This window comes from Anoplophora glabripennis, unplaced genomic scaffold (genome assembly GCF_000390285.2).
Source record: "Anoplophora glabripennis isolate ALB-LARVAE unplaced genomic scaffold, Agla_2.0 scaffold471, whole genome shotgun sequence".
NCBI lineage: Eukaryota > Metazoa > Arthropoda > Insecta > Coleoptera > Cerambycidae > Anoplophora > Anoplophora glabripennis.
This window is the reverse complement of record NW_019416555.1, coordinates 309,236-333,681: the sequence shown is the minus strand read 5'-3', so window position 1 is coordinate 333,681 and position 24,446 is coordinate 309,236. Positions and strand designations below refer to the sequence as shown.

The 24,446-nt window shown below is 30.3% G+C and overlaps 1 protein-coding gene across 31 annotated transcripts in view; it reads left to right on the top strand.

Annotated features, from left to right (window-relative positions):
* LOC108912735 (protein tramtrack, beta isoform) overlaps nucleotides 1-24,446 on the top strand; it is a 219,688-nt gene that overhangs the window by 74,846 nt on the left and 120,396 nt on the right. The window contains exons 4-5 of one of the 31 annotated variants that reach the window (XM_018718082.2): nucleotides 9,058-9,290; nucleotides 13,181-13,237. The exons of 24 other annotated variants lie outside the window; for them this stretch is intronic. In XM_018718082.2, coding sequence (XP_018573598.1) covers nucleotides 9,058-9,290; nucleotides 13,181-13,222 — 275 coding nt within the window. In that variant the 3' untranslated portion in view covers nucleotides 13,223-13,237. Of the gene's footprint in view, nucleotides 1-8,647; nucleotides 8,926-9,057; nucleotides 9,291-13,180; nucleotides 13,460-13,860; nucleotides 14,235-14,408; nucleotides 14,796-15,024; nucleotides 15,300-22,114; nucleotides 22,378-24,446 lie in introns of those variants that run through there. 6 more of the 31 variants (XM_018718102.2, XM_018718107.2, XM_018718112.2 and 3 more) reach the window with 6 other exon arrangements.

Here is a 24,446-nt window from a genome sequence, read left to right as displayed (position 1 = left end):
CATTCGCAAAAATTCGTATCTTGTGTCACAAAAGCAGTTTAATGTATTGAGATGGGTGAAATAGGTATTTGATATGCCTGGGCAAATCCATAACCATACGTTAATAGTATTTCATCATAAAAATAAAATTTTCTAAATTCCCTTTTTAATAAGCTCCCGAAGGATCAGGCAACATTGATCTGCAAATTTTATTTCTTAAAAGTAAAATGTATGCAAAACTCATTTGAAGTAAAATTAAGGCATTGATATTTTTTCCTTTAAAGAAATAAAACTACGCTACGTATTGTTTTTAGAATTAACTACATCGTCATTTCTATGTGGAATTGTATAATTTATTTGCACTTTATTCTTTTTTCAGATTTTGATGGAATTTGTGTACCTTAATGTTGTATTATTGCATTTATTGGTTTAATGCACAAGTGTGTACCCTTCTATACTACTATCGGAATAAATGAAATAGACCACTGAGTGTGGAAACCGATATTAAGAAAACGTAGGGGCAAAAAAATTAGAAATTTGGACCATATATAGCCTCACTATTACTAAAATGTGTTCTAAAATTTCAGTTAGTTTCGTTATCCCATTTTTTATTTAGTTATTAATGAAAATGTTGAAATAATCTCGGTTTTCTGCGTACAAAAATGATACCTCTCACTTTAACTCGTCGTAATTTTTTTGTTAATTGATAACAAAATTCCAAATTTTTACTGACGATAAGTCGAACTATTGTCTTTAGTACTGTGAAGGTCATTTGTCTCAAAAGCTCTTCTTTTTTATTTTTATACAAAACATAACGGAGTGCTATCCGTATAGTTATCTGAATCTGAAAAAAATTGTTAAAATAATACAGTTATAAATATGATTCTTAAAAACAGTATCGGAATGGTCAATTACGTTCACGGTCCGATGCAGGGTATACAGTATAGCCCGTCTGACTGTATTATTTTAAGAATTTTTTTCAGATTGTTGCTTACAATTATTTACTACTTGAGTCAGTTTTTTTCTTTTTTTAAAGAATGCAATATTTACGGATATAGCACTCCCTTCTGTTTTGCTTAAAGATAAAAAAAGAAGAGCTTTTGAGACAAATGACCTTCACAGTACTAAAGACAACTTATCTTCAGTAAAAATTTGGAATTTTTTTATCAATTAACAAAAAAAATACGACCAGTTAAAGTGAGAAGTATCAATTTTGTAGGCAGAAAAACGTGATTTTTTCAACATTTTCATTAATAACTAAAAAATGTGATAACGAAACCAACTGAAATTTTAGCACACAATAGAGTAATAGTGAGGCTATAAAATTTGTTTGCTCCTACGTTTTCTTAATATCGGTTTCCAAACTCAGGGGTCTATTTCATTTATTTCGGTAGTACCTAAATACATGTATTTTTTTTCTTCATAATATACCACGATATTTAATAACTAGTTTAATAAAGTAATTTCAGAATGTTTTAATGTGAATACTGTTGTGAATAATAGATTTAATTTTTCATTTTCTAGTCATTAAGATATATTTGTGTATCTTCACTTTATATTAATTTTATTTCACTTGTAACTAATAAACAATTATAATAATAAACAGCGACTACAAAATTACAAAATTTATAATTTTTCTACAAAGATTATGCCACATGTGGTCACTACTTTCTAAACGATTCTAAGTGATGCATTAAAATTAAAACTGAAGGCATCTACATTTACGAAATGAGATCAATATTCTTACTTCACGAATTTAGAGTTTAATAATATTCGATTGTAGCAACTAAGTGTTGATTTCATTGAATTCCAGTAGCTGTAATTTTGTAGGTGTGGTATATTTTATCCCCGGGACGAGAAATCCGCAAATGATAATCGACTCGCACATATTTAAAGTAGAACGAAAGTTGGTGCAGGAAAGTCGATGGTGTTGTATTTACAAGGACAAAACCAAGTGTAGAGCTAGGTGCAAAACTTTCCGAAGAACTCTAGAAATAAAGCACGGCAACCACAATCACCCTCCTACGTTTAAAGGAAGCCACGACGGATTATCATCACAAACGTTATTTATCGTGCATAATAAGAAAAGTACTGTGTCAGTTCTTTGAGGAAAAACAAATGAAATGTTTATGTATTACAGATTAAATAAATAATGCAGAGAAGGGCTGGGCGAAGTCCTCATCAAAAGAGTTCTAAGCTCTAGGCGCAAAACCCTCACTTAAAGTACTTAGGTATACATTTTCGAATTACCAGTTACTTTGAAATGGAATTAAGTTCAAAGCTGTAAATACTTGTGCAAAGGACTTCAGCGCATCGAAGGGTTTGAATTCAACCAAAGCACACAAAAAGGTTTCAAGCACTTCGAACCTATTAAAACTCTTTCGATATTTTTACTATCTCTTATATTTTTGATTTTTTAATTTGTTTTTATTTCTTAATCCTTAACTTAAGTACAGTCCTTATGATATTTGTTCACATGGAATTCTAAGAAGACCCCTCGTCACTTTCTTGAAATTAAATCTTTTCTAATTTTTTATTGAACAGTGTAATTTCTCTCATGGGAAAGAAATGAAAATACAAGTAGCCCTTGCAGTTTTTAAATACTCATTTGAAAAAACCAACACGATAGATCCTTGTTCAGGAAAATGATAAGAATATTTATCAATTACTCAATGATAGTTTAAAATAAGGAAATGAAAAATAAATTATCATTATTAAGTTATACAAATTAACTTAACATCCTAAGATTACAGGATTCTTTTCTAATTCGAGTTTAAAAAGTAAGAGGGCTTCAAATACTTTGAAATGGTTTCGATTGTTTTGCAAAGTTCTTTGAAAGGGCGTTGGGGAAATTGGATTTATAATAAATTACATTTAAAATAAATAGTTTATGAGAATAAAGGAATTTTTGTAGGAACAAGGGTGCCAGACGTGAACTGATCCCCTCGTTCCTTCATAATGTATAAATAATTATTCGATTTCTAAAACCCTTAAAAGCGTACTGCATTGGATCTCTTGACAGGTAATGATTTATTACTTTGCATCGAATATGATCCTACTATAGGTAGGTAGTTATTCATATTTATTTCACTTGTAAACTGATAAATAATTATTATAATTAACAACTTATTACTTTTATAAAACACAATAAAGATTAAAAATTGTAGAAAACGTTCAGCAAAATATTTCAGTATTTTAGAATTTTTAAATAATCTTTGCAATTGAGATACCGTTATACAGCAATAAATTTTTTTATTTATGCAGGGTGTTCCATTTTAATGTAGCAGGCCGTATAATTTTTTTTAATTGGACTTTTATAAATAAAATATTTCGAACAAAAGTTATCAGGTTTCGAGGAGGTCAAATTATGGTGACCTTGAATTTGACATTGAAGTCAATTATCAAGGACATTTTAAGGTCAACCTCGATTTTTTAAATAATTGAAACCCATATTTTTTATTGCAGATTCGCATTCTGGGAAAAAATATGCAACTTTTGTATGAAACATTTTTTTAAAATGCTTTGTTTTCTCGCCAGGGTGCGCTATACTTTTACTGTTCTATTTTAAATCTCAGCATTATGGTGAAAAATATTTCCTACAAAAGTTATCAGGTTGCGGGGGGATAAAATTACCGTGACCTTGAAATTTACCTTTCAGTTATCAAGGTCAACCTTGATTTTTAATTGGATACCCATATTTTTATTACAGTTTCGTATTCTGCGGGAAAAAATACTTAACTTTTGTACGAAACATTTTTCTTAAAAAAGCTTCCTGTAATAAAAATATGGGTTTCCATTTAAAAAATCAAGGTTGACCTTGATAATTGACTTCAATGTCAAATTCAAGATCACCATAATTTGACCCCCTTCAAAACCTGATAACTTTTGTTATATTTTTTTTATAAAAGTCGAATTAAAAAAATTATGCGGTCTGGTACATTAAAATGGGACACCTTGTATTGATGTCACCAACTAATTTTGTAGGTGTGGTATATTTTATCCCCGGGACGAGAAATCCAAAAATGATAATCGACTCGCACGTTTTTAAAGTCGAACGAAAGTTAGCACAGGAAAGCTTATGGTGTTGCGTCTACAAGAACAAAACAAAGTGTAAAGCAAGGTGTAAAACTTTCCGAAGAACTCTAGAAATAAGACAAGCCGACCACAACCACCCAGCTACGTTTAAAGGAAGCCGTAGTGGATTGTCGTCACAAACTTTATTGATCGTGTACAATAAGAAAAATATTTATTGAAATCTGCTGTGTCGATGTTTTAAGATCAAATTAAATAAATGTTTATGTACTTGTATTGGTTGATTAAATAGTTTACACAGGGCGTGTCAATTTTTGTAAAGATAGACGAAAAGTATTTGTTTAAAAGTGTCGGTCTTGATTGTGGAAAAAATTTATAGGCTAAACCGCATCTCCATATCTTGTTTCGTTTGAATCATTCGGAGCATTTTCCTCTTTCGTCAGTTGTCTTGATGTACAACTTCTTTATTTGTGAATTTTTTTATCTTTCCGAAGAAATTTTTATTCAGTTTTTTTGCGTAAAATCCAGAAGTGTAAGCGATGTTTTTCTATAATTTAAAGTTTTCCAATATGTACATCCTGTTGTATAAACTGTTTGTTAGATATTGGTAATTTTATTGTTTATTGACATGAGTAACATTGTACAACTTTTTATGCAGAACTAAACACTATTAGGTAACAGGCAACAACAAAATAGTACAACATGTATTTGAGTTTTTTTCAATAATATTTGTGTCGCCTGTTTTATATTTCTTTTTAATTCATTTGCAACTGATGAACAATTTCAACATAGTCTGTTTGATTATAAAGGCTCCGAGCCATAACTCGGTTACCCATTTTTGGACACCCTGTAAAGTATATACAGGGTAATCCGGATGATCAGGGTGAGGGGATTAGCTGTACATACGAAACTAGACCTGCTACGATTATGGGATAAAGCATTAACAAAAACGTCCAAAGGAAATTGATTTAAAATCTCCTCACCGCTAGGAGGCGTAACTGCTATATTACAGAAAATGATGTTTTTTTTTGAAATTCCACTTAAATAACCTAAGTTGAAAATACACTGTTAAATCCTTCACAAGTTTTATTTGAACTTTTGTTTTGTTATTACCATACACTGAAAAAACAATTACTTTCTATTAAAGGAATCGGTTGTTTTGAATGCAATTAGTTTACATTTATGCTAGTTACATTGAGATAAACCAGTTACGTTCAATACAAGTCATTTGATTTGTTTGAATTAAAAAAAGAAACAGTTTACAACAGATTTGTCTATAATTAACAAATTACATTTAATATAATAATTTATGATTTTAGAATATTTATTAGGCGAATTAAAAGAATACATTTTTAATACAAATTTATATTCGTTTTTATTTAATAAATATTATTTTATATTGGCCTATCTAACGTTACAATTAAACTTTAAAGGAAAATTATTCCAAATATATAATTTCTTAAATATGAACCAGCTGGTTATAAAAGTTAAATTTTTATATATGTAGTTTAAAACTATTATCAGTTCAATAGTAAAATATACTATTAAAAAATTAATCCAATCACGTGACCAAGTTGTGTTCTCCCCTGACAGTCGTATCTTCGCCATCATGGCGACTATGTATGCAAGGTGTCTGTGGTGTATTGTTTAGTTCAGTAGGCTAGTATGGACCTCGGTATGGACTACGAGTATATCAAAAGGTAGTGTTTCTTGTTGTTCTTAGATCATATTCATAATATAACATGTGCATATAGTTACAGAGTGCTGTGTGCTGTATTCCGTTTACTCATCATTAAAATGGATGCAGAAACTGTGGAAGTTAGGGTCAAACAAGTAATAATCGTCAAAAAGTCAGTTTTAAATAAGGACATAGTGTTGCTGTTGTAGTTTCATAAATTTATAATAAAACCCAATTTAACAATCCGCCAATTATTTTTAATCATTAAACTGTCAACAACTATGACAAGTAGTTTTGATCGATATATGTATATAATAAGTTCGGAAAATACAAATCTTAAAATTAATTTTTAGCAAAAATGAAATGTTCGAGTAAAAGTATCGTATATATTCGTATGTGCTTCTCTATTAGTAGATCTCAATACCATGTACCATTTCAAAAATGATAAACTTAGTTAGATAAGTTATCTAATTATCAGTTTAATCAAATTTGAGAAAGTACATAATTTTGAGACTAATCAAGAAAGAAATACGTCCAATTTTAGCGAAAAAAACAATTTACTTTTTATAAACCAATCATTTATTAATATTAAAATAACCTATTTTCACTGAAAAATTGTTAGTTCACATTAAGCTAAGATATATTTCTAATTATCTTATGTCATCTACATCTTAAAATATGTAGATTAATAATAAAGAGACGAAATGTGATATTACACTAGAAATAAATTAACATTCAAATAAGATATATTACAAAACTATGAACTTATTATTAGTTACTTTTCACAATATATATGCTAGGCAATATCCAAAACTAGGAATAGTTCATGGCAGACGATATTTATTTAGTCCAAATAAATCCTTTTTTCAGTGTAGCAACGCGAGTATGAAGGACGCCATCGTGAAATTTTTAAATTGTCATAACTTCTAAATGCTTTAAGCGAATTCAAGAAACGATGGCCCATTTTAAAGAACTGTTAATAAAATTTATATTTATGATATGGGAATAAAAATATTATTTTCCTGCGCAACGGTAAACGACGCAAATTGGAATAGTTTTGTAATTGTCTTCCTTTACTAAATAAATGCAACGATATAGATTTTTTTCATGGCTTGAGACCATTCATTAAGGAAAACAAATATACAAACCGGAGGTCGATATATTTTTTCGTTTTCAAGTTATTGCTAAAATAGTGAAGTTATGCTAGGACATTCTGCTTTATTTAGTCTTCTAATTAACATTGACATAGTCCAAGGCAAAATTAAATTATAAAACTATACCAAGCTTGTCCTTAAAAAGTACTTTATTCTGAAATGTTTCTAATAGGTACAATTTTTTATTAATTTCAAATATCTGAGTATTTATGAAGGTTATTTTCATAACGAGGGAGGCTATGCCCTATGAAAATAGACAACTGAAAAATTATGTCAAACGAAATGTGACAGCTCTTGCAACGTGCAAAATTAGTGTTATTTGTGTTAGAAAAGTACTTGTGAACGAGGAAAATGCCTTATACGAATGTGGAAGCGTGTGATATGTTGGCAATTTATTTTCACTGTTTGGAAAATGCCGTTATAGCTTCAAGAGAATACGCTTTGCGATATCCTGATATCCTCGTAGAAACGCCACTCCAGAGAAGTATGTCAGCGTTTAGGCAGACGCCACTTCCTTCTGTAAAAAGACATCGCCGTGCAAGAACGGAAGATAATATTATTAATGTGTTGGCTTGTGTCCATGTAAATCCCCAAATAAGTCCAAGGGAATTAGTTAGATACCTGGGAATTTCACATGGAACATAAGTACTTTTCTCACGCAAATGACACTAATTTTGCACGAAGCAAGCGCTGTCACATATCATTTGACATAATTTTTCATTTGTCTATTTTCATAGGACATAGCCTGGCCGCGTTATGGAAACAATAATCTTTATAAATACCCAGGTATTTGGAATTAATAAAAAAAATTAAACATCGCAGTTATCAAAAAAATTTCAAAATATATCGAGTACTTTTTTAAAGACAAGCTTGGTATAGTTTTACAATTTAATTTTGTCTTGAGGAGGATGTTCTAGCACAACTTCACTATTTTAGTAATAATTTGAAAACGAAAAAAGACATGGATATCTGGTTTATGTATTTGTTTTCCTTAATAAATGGTCTATTAAGCCATGAAAAAAACCTATATCATTGCATTTAATTTTTTAGTAAATGGAGACAATTACAAAACTGATTAGCGTTGTCTACCGTTGCGCAGGAAAATAATATTTTTATTCCCATATCACACAAATAAATTTTATTAATAGTTCTTTGAAATGAGCCGTTGTTTCTGGAAATGGATTAAAGCATTTAGAAGCAATTTAAAAATTTCAAGATGATGTCTTTTATACTGGCATTGCTATGGTAATAATAACAAAATAAAAGTTCAAAGAAAACTGATAATGGCTTTAACAGTGTATCTAAAAAGTGTATTTTCAACTTGGGTTATATAAGCGAAATTTTGAAAAAACTACAATTTTCTGTAACACTAGCAGTAGCGCCCTCTAGCGGTGAAGTTACTAACTTGAAAGAATTTTAAATCAATTTCTTTTGTATTTGTATTTCCGTATTTGTTAACAGATTTTTACCCCATAATCGTAATAGTTTCTTATATACAGTCGCTCCGTATCGTTAATGGATCACCCTGTATATTTTTAAATGGGATGTTATTTTCTGTATGCTGACACACACTTTTTTTTGGTCACACTAGATGAGTGATGACGTCATCGATATACAGTGCAGTGCTGCCATGTTGGTTATTCCTTTTATAAAAACATTTATAAAGATTAAAAGTTAAAGAACCCACATGTGAAATGATTGCAACATAATACTACAGAATTTAAAAATAAAAATATCTTAGATAACATACTGTCTTACTGCAATGAATTTGTTTTAATTTCATTAATCTCAACCAATTTTGTAGGTGTGGTATATTTTATCCCCGGAACAAGAAATCCAAAAATGATAATCGGTTCGCACTCTTTTTTAATCGAACGTAAGTTGCCGCAGGAAAGCTTCTGGTGTTGCATTTACAAGAACAAAACGAAGTGTAAAGCAAGGTGTAAAACATTCCGAAGAACTCTAGAAATAAGACAAGCCGACCACAACCACCCAGCTACGTTTGTAGGAAGCCATAACGGATTGTCCTCACAAACTTTGTCGATAGTACATAGCAAGAAGAAAAGTAGTTAATGAAATATGTTTCGTCCATTCCTTGAATAAAAATAAATTTATTTATAATATTATTGACCAAGTTGTTTTATTAAAGAATATAAAATTATTTTAAGATTAATATTTTTGTTTATTTGTCCCATGTACATAGAACTTTTCTAGGTACTATATACTTTGATGTCGGAACTAAAAACCCAAAGCTTGTATTCGAAGGATTCGACTACTTTGTTCACAAGAAGTCTAAAAGAAGCACATCTTGGCGTTGTTCTTATTACTATAGAATGAAGTGCAAGTCCAGGTTGACCACTAGAGGAAGAGTTGTACAAGTAACGGGGATACATCTTCATCCTTCAAACGACAAGTTGAAGACGAGAATGGACACTATGATTTCGCGGGTAGTTCAAGTCGTACGAAGTTAAAATAAAATCAACATGTTTTATTTTGATGGTTTATTCTTAAAAATTAAAAAACTTCTGTAATAAAGCTGTTCCTTATTAGTCAGGCATCAGGGTTAATAATGAACTTAAATTTACCATATTTATTTTAACAGGAAATGGTTATTCTTTGTTTTAGTTAGCTTATACATATTTATACAGTTATGATGCAGGACAACGTATTGCAAATGTAATTATGTCTTCTGTATTTTAATTATAACCATATACCTATTTTGTAAACACTCATTTGTTCTTTATACGACTTAAAGCAGAAATAGATTTATATACACTCAGCATTAAAGTTAAGGGAGCAGACAAATTTTCAAATTTTATTATTGATTTTTGAAAGGTTGTAACTTCGTGACTTGAAGCTTGAAGATTCTAGTTTTGATAATATCTTGAGATGAAAAATTTTTTTGAGAATCACGGCGCAGTCGAAAGAAATACCTAATGCAAAGCAGAAATTTTACAATTTTTTCTTTTTGCCCAAGGGCTTAGAAACATTTTTTCGAGCTTAATTAATGCCATGCTCATTTAGCCTGATTGCTCAGCTTCAATCTGTTTCTTTTTTATTTTCTGTGCGATTATTTCTTATTGAGATATCGGCCATTGATTGAAAAATCAGCTTTTTTTAACATCGATATCTCAAGAACTAATGATCGTACAGCGAACGGAAGGTGGGTTTTGGAAATTTGAATCAATCCTCTTCAAGGGTTTTTTGGTATGTTTGAGAAATAAAATTTATACTTAGTATAAATTTGAAAATGTGGAAAGAAATTACTTTTTCTGCCGTTTTGGAAAATCAACGACTATTTTGCGAATATTGCGAAAAGTACCAATGTTTGTAGGTTTTTTTTAAAGTCAATACATGCCCCTGTAAATTTTGAAATCGATCGGTCGAACCGTTTCTAAATTGTCCGTTTTATAAAAAAATTAAAGGAGCAGATTTATTGCCCCTTAAACATAAATTAATCATGATTGAGACGAAAAAACATTTTTTGCGTTATTTTTCTCACACTTTCGCGTTAAATACTTATCAAATATTAAAAAAAAATAAAAATTTTGAAAAAAGCTAAATTTTGAAAAAAATTTTGCGTTATTTTTTTCACAATTTCACATTGAATACTTATCAAATGTCGAAAAAAAATAGTTAATAAAATTTAAGATTATTTTTTTTTAATGAACAAAATTGGTAATTTTTTTTTTTAAAGACTTGATAACTATTGAAACAAGGATCAATAAATCGTATAGCGATGCATTTAAAAAAATGCATGAAGATTCACTTGGGGGTATCAACTTAAATTAATACAATTAATTTTAAGTTGACGAAATATGGCATGCGAAGAAAAAAATTGCTTCAAAACTTAACAGAAAATGATTCAGTATAATTTTCTGAATATTTTGAAAGTTCAATATATGTCTTTAATTTCAACATTTGGACATTTGAAATATTCAATATGAAAATTTAAAAAGATAACGCAAAAATTTTTGACAAATTTGATTTTTTTCAAAACTGAATTTTTTTTTCAAAATTTTTTTAAAGCTTGAGTATTTAACGCGAAATTGTGAGAAAAATAAAACGCAATTTTTTTTAAATCTTAATCATACTTGATGTAAGGAGCAATAAACCTGTTCCATTAATTTTTTATAAAATTTTGAAGATTCAGGAAAGGAAAACGGTTTAACCGATCGATTTCAAAATTTACAGACCTCATGGGCATATACTGAGCTACAAAAACCCAACAAACATTGGTACTTTTCGTAATATTCACAAAGTAGTCGTTTATTTTCTAAAACAGCAGAAAAAGTCACTTTTTTCTTTTTCAAATACTGAGAATAATTTTTTTTCTCAAACATACCACAAGGCATTTGCAGAGGATTGATTCAAATTTCCAAAACCTACGCTGTACAATTATTAGTTCATTAGTTCATGAGATATTGATTAAAAAAAAGAAGGCGACTTTTCTCAATGAGAAATAATCGCACAGATAATTAAAAAAAAAACAAATAGAAGCTGAGGAATCAGGTGAAATGACCTTCGCATTGATTAAGACAGAAAAAAATTGTAAAATTTTTGCCTTGCATTATTTTTTTCGATTGCGCCGAGACTGAAAAATTTTTTCATCTCAAGATTTCAGAACTAGAATCTTCAAATTTCAAGATGCTTCTTTTTTTTCTCGATAATACCATTGTTCACGAAGTTATAGCCTTTCAAAAATCACTAAAAAAATTTGGAAATTTTTCTGCTCCTTATTTTTTTGCTCAGTTTACTTTTTTTTGTATATAGTCCGGTCAAATTAGTCATAAAAATAGTGGTCAAATAACGTGAATTCCGACATAGCTAAATTTTGGTGGAGACCTTGGGTACACCATTAGAAATAAAGTGTCAAAAGTCCCCATCGATCCTATGTGTGCTAAAAAAGTTATTCGGGGTCAAAAGTCAAAATTTGAGGTTTTTTGGATTTTTTTCGAAAACGGTGTTTTTTTAAAAAAAGTAACCCTGACAAAAATTATAGACTTTAAAATTATCTATAAAAATGGTCCTTATACTTTTTTTTCTAGGAATCACCATTCCTGAGATATTGCGATTCTAAAAGTTGAAGGAGTCACGTTCTACATGATATGCACATATATATCACATATATACATAGTCAGGCACTTAATACAAGTAAAAATGTCTATTTGTGTCTTTTATACTCGTATGTATAAACTATACTATTCTGAGAATATACACTCAAAAGAAACTCAATCCCTTAGTCAATCCCCTCTACCCACATGCCCTTGAATAACATCTGGCTATTCTATTGTAAAAACTTTTGTAAAAAATACATGAAGCAAGAAATTATCTTGTCTTCCTCCAACATCGGCTTTTCTGCTAATCAACACTTGTATCGAGTATATTATCAAGTTCAGACATGGCTAAGCAATCAACTGAACCCAGAAGACTGGGGTTGGAAATTAATAGATAATACTTTGGAACCGATTCAAACTTTACTCCCACCTGCTCCGGAAAAACCCCTAAACACTATTTTTTTGCAATTGCAAAAAAGGTTGTAGTGCTAAATGTGGCTGTAGAAGGTAGGGTTACTGTGTTCTCCAGCGTGTACTAATTGCTAAAGCCAGTCTTGCTCAAATGTCCAATTGAATACAACAGACGAAGATTCATGTGATTTCGATGAAGAGACAGCTGATTCATCTTCATTTGAACAATTTATGAACATCCAGCAAGAAGAGGAATAATAAGAAGAAATCGAAGAAGACATGATTGTTGAAGTCGACTTTGAAGAGTATGGATCAGATTAAAATATCAAAAGAAATCAGAACTACAGTTAAAGTCAATAACCAATATCAATATCAATAATCGTCATGCAGTTAAAAGAGTATTGTCCCTGAAAATTCCGTCATAACAGTTCGTGGAGTAGGCCTACCGAGGAAACCACGTTAAAAAAAAACAAAAAACGCGCCAAAGTACACTACCTCACAGGTGGTGTGGAAATGTGTGCATATCATGTAGAACATGACTCCTTCAACTATTAGAATCGCGATATCTCAGGGATGGTGATTCTTAGAAAAAAAAGTATAAGGGCCATTTTTGTAGATAGTTTTAAGGTCTATAATTTTTGTCTGAGCTACTTTTTGATAAAACTTATTGTTTTCGAAAAAAATCCAAAAAACCTTAAATTTTGACTTTTGACCCCGAAAAACTTTTTTAGCACACATGGGATCGATGGGGACTTTTGACATTTTATTTCTAAGGGTGTACCCAAGGTCTCCACCAAAATTTAGCTCTGTCGGAATTTTCGTTATTAAATGTCTATTTTGACCGGACTTCAATATTGTCATATTTGTAGGTATCATATACTTCGACGTTGGAACCAAGCATCCAAAAATAGTATTTGAAGGATTCGATTTCATCATGCATATCAGAAATCCCAACAAAACAACTTGGAGATGCAGTTGGTACCATAAAAACAAATGTGTGTCGAAGTTGATCACCAGTGGTCGAGTTGTTACAGTTACTGGTGAACACAATCACCTTCGAAACGACAAACTGACCTTCAAATGCGATTCCATGCTCTCACAAATTGTGGAAATCGTTAGAAAGAAATTGTAGCTTTATACAATCATTTTTTAAAACACACAGAAATATGTGCAAGGTGTTTAAAAATTAGAACTTAAGTATCCCATAAAATTTACACAATATACTATACTATAGAGAAATTGTTTTTTCTTAGTAATTAAGTTAAAGTTTTCTGCTATGTATTTATAAATATCAAGGATAATGCTAAATATATGTCTAGTCAAAAAATAAAATTTGTAAATTAAAAGTTATGCCCAGATATATAAAAAAAGACTTCTACTCTGTTTATTGTTTGTTTGTATTCATACATTTTTTTTAATTTGTTATTTCCCAGAGTTCTGTTTGTAGTAACTTGAAATTAAACACATTTTCAATGTGCTATATTTTTGATGTTGTAGAGGCTATTCTTGACATTTTGCTTTCCCTAATTCGGCGTTTGTTATATTTTAGACACGATATATTTCGACGTTGGCACGAAAAATCCGAAAATAATTGTTGACGATCACGACTTCAACATGGCCAGGAAAACGGAATCAAAAACTATGTGGATATGTTCCGGCTATTTCAAGACAAAATGTAGAGCCAGGGCCACTACCAGTGGCAGGATGGTGTATGTAAACGGCCTACACAACCACCCTCCGAAGCAGAAGAGGTCGAAGTTCACAAATATGCTGTCTCAAAGGGTTACCATTGTCAGAAATGCTAGTTTATCTTCCTAAATAGGTTTTCGATGTTAGAAAGACTGCATGCGTAAAAATATTTGTATTACTTTTCTTGTCATCTGTGTCACATTAAATACATTTGTGTTGTACCTAGTAGTTTAGTACAAAAGCCTAATGTGGTGAATATTTAAAATTTTTATTTATTCACCTTCACATTTTGAGAATAAACAGAAAAATGTAAACATTAGTTTCTATCATTACTTTTTATTAATTTCAATTAATAAAACTCTGTGAATGTCTCTTGATTTAACAACTTTTTGACACATCTGTTTTTAGGTGTCATATATTTTGAACCTGGTACGAAGAATCCAAAAATCATCGTGGACGACTACGATTTCTTCCTTGAAAAGCGGAAGAGTACCAAGACCTCTTGGTTTTGTGGCATGAACTACAAGACCAAGTGTAAGGTTAGGGTTACAACCAGTGGTACGATGGTGTATGTAAATGGGGTACACAACCATGAACCCAAGAAGAAGACATACACGAATTTGTTGTCAAAACATGTCACTATTCTTAGGAATTTGTAAAATCTGTACCTACTGCAACAAGAATATCTTGGGATAGGTACTCAAGAAATAATATTTTCTGAAGTTTTGTTGATTTTATTAACTCATTACTCTTGAGATTATATCGAAATATTATTATATTTATTTTGTTTGCTTGCCTTGGTTTGGAAGGTGTAGAAAAATATTTATGTTAGAAATATGTAATACCTAATTTAATATATTAATACTTTGTACAAACGAACATATTTTTTAAACCCCTGTAACGTTGTACGTTATAAAGAAAATTATTTAGGTCCGTTACTATAATATGAATATTTGGAAAACAGTGATATTTGTCGGTCTAATGATCATTTAGGTACATTTTTAATAAACTGCCTACTTTTTAGATACTATTTATTTCGGCATTGGAAGAAAATCTAATCCAAAACTAATAGTTGATGGGCACGATTTTAACATCGAAAGGAAAGCTGAAACCAAAACCACTTGGGTGTGCAGTTCGTACTTTAGGACGAAATGCAAAGCTAGGATAAGTACGAGTGGAAACGCTGTTTTCGTAAGTGGACAGCACAATCATACACCAAGGAATACTGTTCTGACTAACAGCAAGTCCAAAAAGGTTACCATCGTGAGGAAAAAATAATAATATTGGATTGTTGACAGATTTTGTTTCAATAAAAGTGTTGCTTTAATCTTTTGCATGTTTCATTCACTTACAAAAAGAAATATATAACAAAATGGGAGAAAACGTTTCATATAAACTAATGCAAAAAATTAAAGGGTCAAAAGAATTTCCAAAATTTTTCCGTTTTTTTTTGACAGACTGTATTTAGGTTGTATCAGGAATTAAAAAAAAGCATTTTGAAGCTACGGTTATCATGCAATTCTAAGAAATAGCGCAGAAATATTTTGCAAGTTTTTTTTTCCGAGTCCACGGACTTTTTTCAGCTAGGCCTTTGCATGGACCAGATAGCTTGTTTATTCAGCTTCAATTTCCTTTTTTTTAAATTTCGATACGACCATTTTTCATCGAAATATCAGACTTTTAATGGAAAAGGATCCTTTTGTCTTCAATCATCGATATCTCGGGGACAAATGGTTTTACAGAGAATTGAAGGGCAGTTTCGAAAACAGGAATAAACTTCATGTAACATTCTGCCGCAACTTTTCGGATTTTTTTTCAGCATTTACAGGAATTTAAAAAAACAGGAAAAAAGGGTAATTTATAGTTTTTTAGAAAATTTACAGCTAAATTAGAAATATTCACGAAATGACTAATGTTAAGCATGACTTACAGTTCGATATACCCAGAAGAACCCTGTGAAGTTTCATCTCGATCTAGCGAACCGTTTCTTTGATTCAAGCAGTCAAACTTTTGAAAAAAATAAAAGGGTCACTTTATTTGAGCTTAAACACTTCATAATCATGATTAAAATGTTTCCATTTTCCATTACGCAAATAACGTTTAGATTGATAAAATATATATATATATATATATATAATTTTTATATATTTTTTTCAAATAAATAGGATAGTTTTGTAAAAAACTGTTTTTTAAGTGATTACAGACTCCACAAAAATTAATAAGAAATTTGTCTCAAAAATTTTAACTTCATTAAAAGTTGTTGAACAGAAGCATAGGACGGAAAAGCCGAATTGTGCTGAAAACAATTGAATTTTATTTTTTTCAATGTCCGGAAGATATTCCAAAAAAACAAAAAAAAAACGATTTTTTTTTCTCGTCAGTTTAAACGTTATTTGCGGTAAAAATTTGAGAAATTCTCAAATTTTTTTTTTCCATTTTAATCATGATTATGAAGTGTTTAAGCTCAAAAAACGTGACCCTTTATTTTTTTTCAAAAGTTTAACTGTTTGAAACAAAGAAACGATTTGCTAGATCGAGACGAAACTTCACCGCCAATTTTTTAAAAACCCATAAATTACTCTTTCTTCCCTGTATTTTTAAAATTCGTGTAAAAGATGAAAAAAAATAAATTGTTCTCCGAAAAGTTGCGGCAGCATGTACAGGAAGTTTATTCCTGTTTTCGAAACTGCCCTCCAATTCCCTGTACCATCAATCGTCGTCGAGATATCGATGATCGAAGACAAAAGGATCTTTTTCCATTTCCTTCCTCTTTAAAAGTCCGATATTTCGATGAAAAATGGTCGTAACGAAATTAAAAAAAAGAAAATTGAAGATAAATAAACAAGCTATCTGGTCCATGCAATGACTTAGTTGAAAAAAATTGTTCCAAGTCCGTGGACTAATTTGCAAAATTTTTTTTGGTCGCGCTATTTCTTAGAATTGCATGATAACTGTAGCTCCAAAAAAATTTCGACTGATAGATCTAAAAATTAGAATCTTAGAGCTTCAAAATACATTTTTTTTAATTTCCGATACGACCATTTTTCACCTAAATACAGTCCGTCAAAAATCACGGAAAAATTTCGGAAATTCTTGTGACGCTTTCATTTTTTGAATTAGTGTATTACATAGAGCAATTTTTTTTCATCTACAAAATGGTACAAAACTCAAATATTTCTCTTAGTTTCGAATCTCGAAACTTTTTCAAGTAATGAGATTTCTTTAATTTTTGTAATTAGCAAAGATTGTTTGTTTGATGTAACATATACAGGGTGTCCCGAAATTCATGCAACAAAATTTGGTCATAAATTCTTAAGACAAATCTAGGGGACCCGTGCCAACTGTCCCCCTCTTTCGGAGTTACAGCCCCCTGAAATCTGCCTCTAAGAAGTCTTTTATATATCTCAAAACCATGTTGTACGAGAATCACTAAATTTGGTACACAGGGGTGTTATGACATGTGGAACCTCACAGCTTTTTGGCGAGAAACCCCTTTAAGATACTTTTTCGTGGGCCCCCTTGTCTTTGGAACCAGAAAAATTTGGTTGCAAATTTGTTTTTTTTTTTAATTATTAGTTAGCTAGAAAGCCATTGAGTTTAGAAACTTGTTTGTCTCTTGATATTTTTTTCGTAAAACGCAATGTTTTTGAGGAAAATGGCGAATCACGATTTACATTCGATCACATTTTGACATTTTCCTCGAAAACATTGCGTTTTACGAAAAAAGTATAAAGAGACAAAATGGCTTTCTAGTGGACTAATAGTTTTTAAGAAATTTAAATATGCAACCAAATTTTTTAGCTCCAAAGACAAGGGGGCCCACGAAAAATTGTCTTAAGGGGTTCCCCGCCAAAAAAACGTAGCAGCATCAGATTCCACATGTCATAAAACCTCTGTGTACCAAATTTAGTGATTCTCGTACAACAGGGTTCTGAGATATAAAAAAAGATTATTCTTAGGGACCGTCTTCAGGGGGCCGTAAGTCCGAAAAGGGGGCCACTGGGTAAAAATAAAAAATACGGGTCCTCTGAATTTGTCTTAAGAATTTGAGAATTTGTGACCAAATTGTGTTGCATTAATTTCGGCACACCCTATATAACAAACTTAAAAAAGAAAAAATCAAAAAATAAATCATTCTTCTTCAGGTACTCTAGCAGTTTTAGCAATGTTCGTCATCTTTTGTATAAACTATTTATTAAATTTTATTTCTAGACGTTATTTATTTCGGTGTTGGTCACAAAGATAATGCAAAACTGATTGTCGACGGTCACGATTTTCATATTGGTAGAAGAAAGAAAACGGAAACTGTATGGGTCTGCAGTGCTTACTACAAAACAAGGTGTAAATCAAAGATAAATACTAAAGGAAATGTGGTTCATGTTATTGGAAGACACAACCACCTACCAAGAAGACCTCTTTTGTCTAACATGAGATCAAAAAAAGTTACGATTGTTAGGCAGCTTCAAATAAACTGAATCAATACTGTCATTTTAATGTTTAGCACACAGCTTTTGTTGTTTTTGTGGGGAGGAAATTGGTATGACGAAGCTCTTAGCAATCAAAATTGCAAAAGTGTTCCACAGGAGATATTTTGAAATGATGTTGGATTAGTTTTTAATATTTATTGTATGCCAGTGTTTAATAAAGTTCATTTGGAAAAGTACATGTTTTTTCCTCTTATTTATAAATGCTTATAAATTAAATTGAATACGTAGTTTTCTGAAAAACTCATACAATTTTAAAAATATAATAAAATGCTTAATTGATTAACTCAGAAGAATGGTTACAATTCTGCGATGGAGTATATACAGGGTATTTAAATGAAGGGTCACAAATGATACCAGAGATTTCTTAGGTGAAAATAAGTTAATTTAACCTAACATACTTTTATCCCAAGTCGCATAATAAAAAAGATACAGGGTGTCAAATTGAAAAGTAAAAAATGTCTGACTAAAACTTTAGAAACTATTGAGGAAAAACCATTTTTTATTTTTCACCTTGGCACCCTGTATCTTTTTTATTATGCAGCTTGGCATATAGATTGTCGAAAATCAAAGCAAATACCTAAATATGTATTTATGCTTTATGGGGTAAGTACATCCTAGGATTAACTTTTCGATTTATTAATATCTGAAAAATCGGCGTTCATATACAATGTCCCACGACTGTGTGCGGAAGAGAAAAAACTGTTACTTGTAAATTTCAAACTCACTATAAAGTTTCTTATTGTAGTCTTAAATATGTTACTACTCACTTGATGTTGACAGAGAAGTTAAAATTTTTAAAAAATTTAAATGTGATCACAGGAAAAATAGCCAAATTTGTGTCACTGAGATAGTTAGTAAATCCAAGGAGGTAAAGCTTCAACTGTTCGCAAAAAAATAAAATACTTACTCCATTTCATCTATAGTTAGTTTAGACATACCTATGATTCTTGTAATTAAACCAAAAACTGCAACAAGATTTTGTTAATACAAATGATAATAAATTAAAATCAATTAAATTCAAATCGGGACTTCCAAGAGGCCATAGAATTTTACTTCAGTTTTTTGTTCCGTTATTGAAGTACCTATAGATGTATAGATGAGTCACTTTGAATTCTGAAATCCTACTTGGTATCCTTAGAACTTCGGTTTTTCCCAAAATCACAACATCCTGTAGGAAATACCAAAAACACGAATGCCTAACATCCAATGTCATAATACCAAGCGGTAATTCATAATTTAAAATAAATCTAAATGCAATACATCCACAATCAAGCAACGAAACAGAAAAATTCAGTAAAATTATATGCTTTCCCAGAAGTTCCTATCTAAATATGATGGATTTTAATTAATCATCATTTGTTAAGCAACCTAAATGATAATATTTTTTTTACGGAATAATTGGAATTTTATAACTAATGCAAAAAATTAAAGGGTCAAAACAATTTCCGAAATTTTTCCGTGATTTTTTGACAGACTGTGAAAAATGGTCGTATCAAGAATTAAAAAAAGCGTTTTGAAGATTCTAGCTTTTAGATTTTTCGGTCGAAATTTTTTAGGAGCTACGGTTATCATGCAATTCTACGAAACAGCGCGACAAAAAATTTTGCAATTTTTTTTCTTTGTCCACGGACCTGGAAAAATTTCTTTCAGCTAAGCCATTGCATGGACCAGATAGCTTGTTTATTCAGCTTCAATTTCCTTTTTTTTAAATTTCTATACGACCATTTTTCATTGAAATATCGCACTTTTAATGGAAAAGGATCTTTTTGTCTTCAATCATCGATATCTCGGCGACAAATAGTCGTACAGAGAATTGAAGGGCAGTTTCAAAATTCGGAAAAAATTTCCTATAACATGTTGCCACAACTTTTCGGAATTTTTTTTAATTAATCTTTTACATGAATTTTAAAAAAACAGGAAAAAAAGGGTAATTTCTGGTTTTATAGAAAATTGAGGGCTAAAGAAATATTCATGAAATGACTAATGTTAAGCATGACATTTACAGTTCGATATACCCAGAAGAACTCTGTGAAGTTTAATCTCGATCCAGCGAATCGTTTTCTTTATTTCAAACAAACTTTTGAAAAAAATTTAAGGGTCATGTTTTTTTATCTTAAACACTTTTTACCGCAAATAACGTTTAAATTGATGGAAAAAAAATATTTTTTTTTTCGGTGAAGGAAAAGTGTAGTTTTGAAAAAAAACTGTTTTTTAAGTTATTACAGACTGCACAAAATTTAATCAGAAATTTGTCACAAAACAGGTATGAATCGGGGTCGAAATGAAATCTGGTTTGAGTGATTTTAATTTAATTAAAAGTTGATGAACAGAAGTATAGGACGAAAAGCTGAATCGTGCTGGAAACAAATCGATGTTGTTTTCTTCAATGTTCCAAAGGTTTTCCAAAAAACCAAAGAACACTTCAAAAATTACGAAAATTTTTCGAATTTTTTTTCCATCAATTTAAACGTTATTTGTGATAAAAATGTGAGAAAACTCAAAAAAAAAAATTCCATTTTCATCATGATTATGAAGTGTTTAAGCTCAAAAAACGTGACTAATTTTTTTTAAGTTTTTTAAAGTTACTTTTTGAAACAAGGAAACGGTTTGCTAGATCGAGATGGAACTTCCCAGGGGTATATTGAACTGTAAAAGTCATGCTTCGTGAATATTTCTAATTTAGCCGTAAATTTTCTAAAAAAAACATAAATTACCCTTTTTTGTTTTTGTTTTTTTATATTCGTGTAAAGGATGAAAAAAAAATATTCCGAAAAGTTGCAGCAGCATGTTATAGGAAATTAAAAAAAGAAATTGAAGCTGAATAAACAAGCTATCTGGTTCATGCAATGGCTTAGCTGAAAAAAAAATTTCCAAGTGCGTGGACTCCGAAAAAAAAATTTGCAGAATTTTTTTGTCGTGCTTTTTCTTAGAATTGCATGATAACCGTAGCTCCTAAAAAAAATCGACCGAAAGATTTAAAAACTAGATTCTTAGAGCTTCAAAATGCTTGTTTTTAATTCCCGTTACGCCCATTTTTCACCTAAATAAAGTTTGTCAAAAATCACGGAAAAATTTCGGAAATTTTTTTGACAGTTTCATTTTTATTGACGCTTTTCGATATTTCAAGAGAGAGGTACTTTTCCTGGGCTCACACGAAAATGTTTCAAAATATTGAACATCTTATACCTATACAAAGTCAAATTAATTCCTATTTGTTGAAAATTGTTAATATTTTCTTGACTTTGTATACAAGGTGTTCAATGTTTTTAAACATCTTAATGTGAACTTTTAAACATCTTAATGTGAGCCCAGGAAAAATATCTACATCTATATTCTGAAATATCAAAATGTGTCAGTAAGAGATGTTGTTAATAACTCCAAAAAGGTTGTAAATATAAAATTTCAATCATTCTGCAAAAAAATATTATTATCTTCATATCATTTAGGTTGCTTAGACTGCTAAAAATTCATCGTATTCAGATCGGGACTTCTGGGAGAGCATATAATTTTGCCACAGGTAGCAAAATATCCAAAAAGTAAAAAGAAAACGAAAGCTATGCTACAAACAAATAACTTCAGACAATAGATTTAGTAGTTCCAGTTTAATACTGAACAATTATATTTTAGGCACAATATATTTCATGGCTGGCATGAAAAATCCAAAAATAGTACTGAACAACTACGAGTACCTAATACGGAAATCAGAAAGCGGAATGACTACATGGATATGCAATCGGTACTTCCACCCAAAGAAGGAAAGATGCAAGGCCAAAATAGTAACTAGCGGAAAAGTAGCTTTCGTATACGGATCTCACAATCACCCAACTACACAGAAACGTTACGAAAACATGCTGTCTCAAGCTGTTACCGTTATTAATAAAGTTTGAAATAAGTAAAAGGCAAATATTTATACCTGCATTTCCTATACAGGGTTTCTACAAGCTCTATGACAAACTTTGATAGATAATAGCTGGGTTAATTTGAGACATTTTTTCTTATATGAACATAGGTCCGATTAGTTTAGAAGTTAAAATCATTTTCAATCAAAGTAGCCTGATAAATAAATATGATGGTTGCTGAAACAATAATTATTATTTGTGCATTTAATTTTAAATTATTTTTTAATTTATTTTACTACAAGCATCGTCAATATTTTTTGGACAAAAAGTAAATGAAAGTTGTGTATCGTCGGCATAACATTTCATTTTAGTATATTTCACGCAATTAAATATATCAGCTGTATAAATTAAAAATATAATCGGTCCGAGAACAGAGCCCTGAGGGACTCCTGAAGTAACAGGCAAGGGATTGGAACATTTATCATCAAAAATTACCATTTGACGTCTACTATAGAAATAGTATTTAAAAAAACTAATAGCAGTATTATTAAAACCGTAATATTTTAATTTTAAATGCCTTTGAATAATCAAGTAAAATTAAAAATGTAGCATATCCAATGATGTAATAATGTCATCGGTGATAGCTGTTAATACAGTAGTGGTACTATAACCCTTTCGAAAACCTGATTGAAGGTGAGACACGATGCCACTATCCATTGCGTAACTATATAAATGATTCTGAATAACTTTTGCTAATATTTTAGAGACAGCTGGTATAATTGTCATTGGTCTTAAATCGTTATATTTTTATGGGTCATTTATTTTTGCTAATGGCCTAATTATAGACAATTTCCAATCAGTAGGAAAATATCCCCATTCTAAACAACAATTTATTATGTGTGTAATGTACAGGGTGATTCACTATATTTTGACCCCCCTTTAACTTTTTTTTGTAAGTTATAAAAAAAATGTTAAAGATAAAAGTTGCACAATTTTTTATGAATTTTTCAAAAGTGATAGTAGAAAAACAAATGAAGTCCAAACAAAATGGACGCGGATGTTAACTTTGTTAAGTTAAATGGAACACCCTGTATATTTTTACATATTTGGATAGAACGTTCCTTGTAGAGCATAGCCATATAGGGTTTGTTAGGTCCATCTCTAACAATAAGCAAGATACTTTTAAAAAACGAAAAGAAGGTTTCTTATTAAGAAAATAATATATCTTGTAATTCTTAGTCTTCTTTCAGGCATTTCTGCCTTTTTTCCAATTACGTAAGGATTTACAGATTTAGTTATAATATATTTTGACATATCGGACATTGATACGGTCCAAAATGCGTATCGGTAATATAAAGAAATCTCACTAATTAGGCCGTGTGAGGTCTAATTACTCATAGACATTATATGGTAGATCGTGACAGTGACAGGTAGTAATGTTTTGATAACATTGTTATTGATTGACAGTATGTATTATTATTTAATTAAAATTGGTTACACAGAAGTAGAAAATTATTTATAATTAAAATAGAGTATGGAGAAGAACTTTGCTCTATTTTAATTCCTATAATATATCAATTTTCTACTTCTGTGTAACACATTTTAATTAAATAATAATACAAACTGTCAAACAATAACAATGTTGTCATGACATTAGCTGTTACTGTCCATGAGTAATTAGGCCTCTCACGGCTCATTATGTTATTGGTATTACTGATCTTGTTATTACTCTTTTGTAACTTTATTGAAATTAAATGAAATGAATAAACATTATTATTATTATTATTATTATTACGTAGATCGATAATCATGTTGAATTTTTTCATATCATGATAGCCATCGAAATAATTATGAAAATCATAAGATAATACTTCTAAATTTGGATTTGAATTTCCCGCTAATTCCACTCATATGCTGATATTGATGCAATTCCGAATAAGAATGATGTAATACTGTTTGGAGTTCATTGACCTTCCTTATAAGTATGATTTGTGTTGACTTACTGATTTTAAAGTAATTAATTACACGTTTTACACATATATTTTGTCACATATATATTATTTCTATTATTTCAGTTTTTGAATTTACCGCCAATCCCCATCATCCCGAGATCTACTATG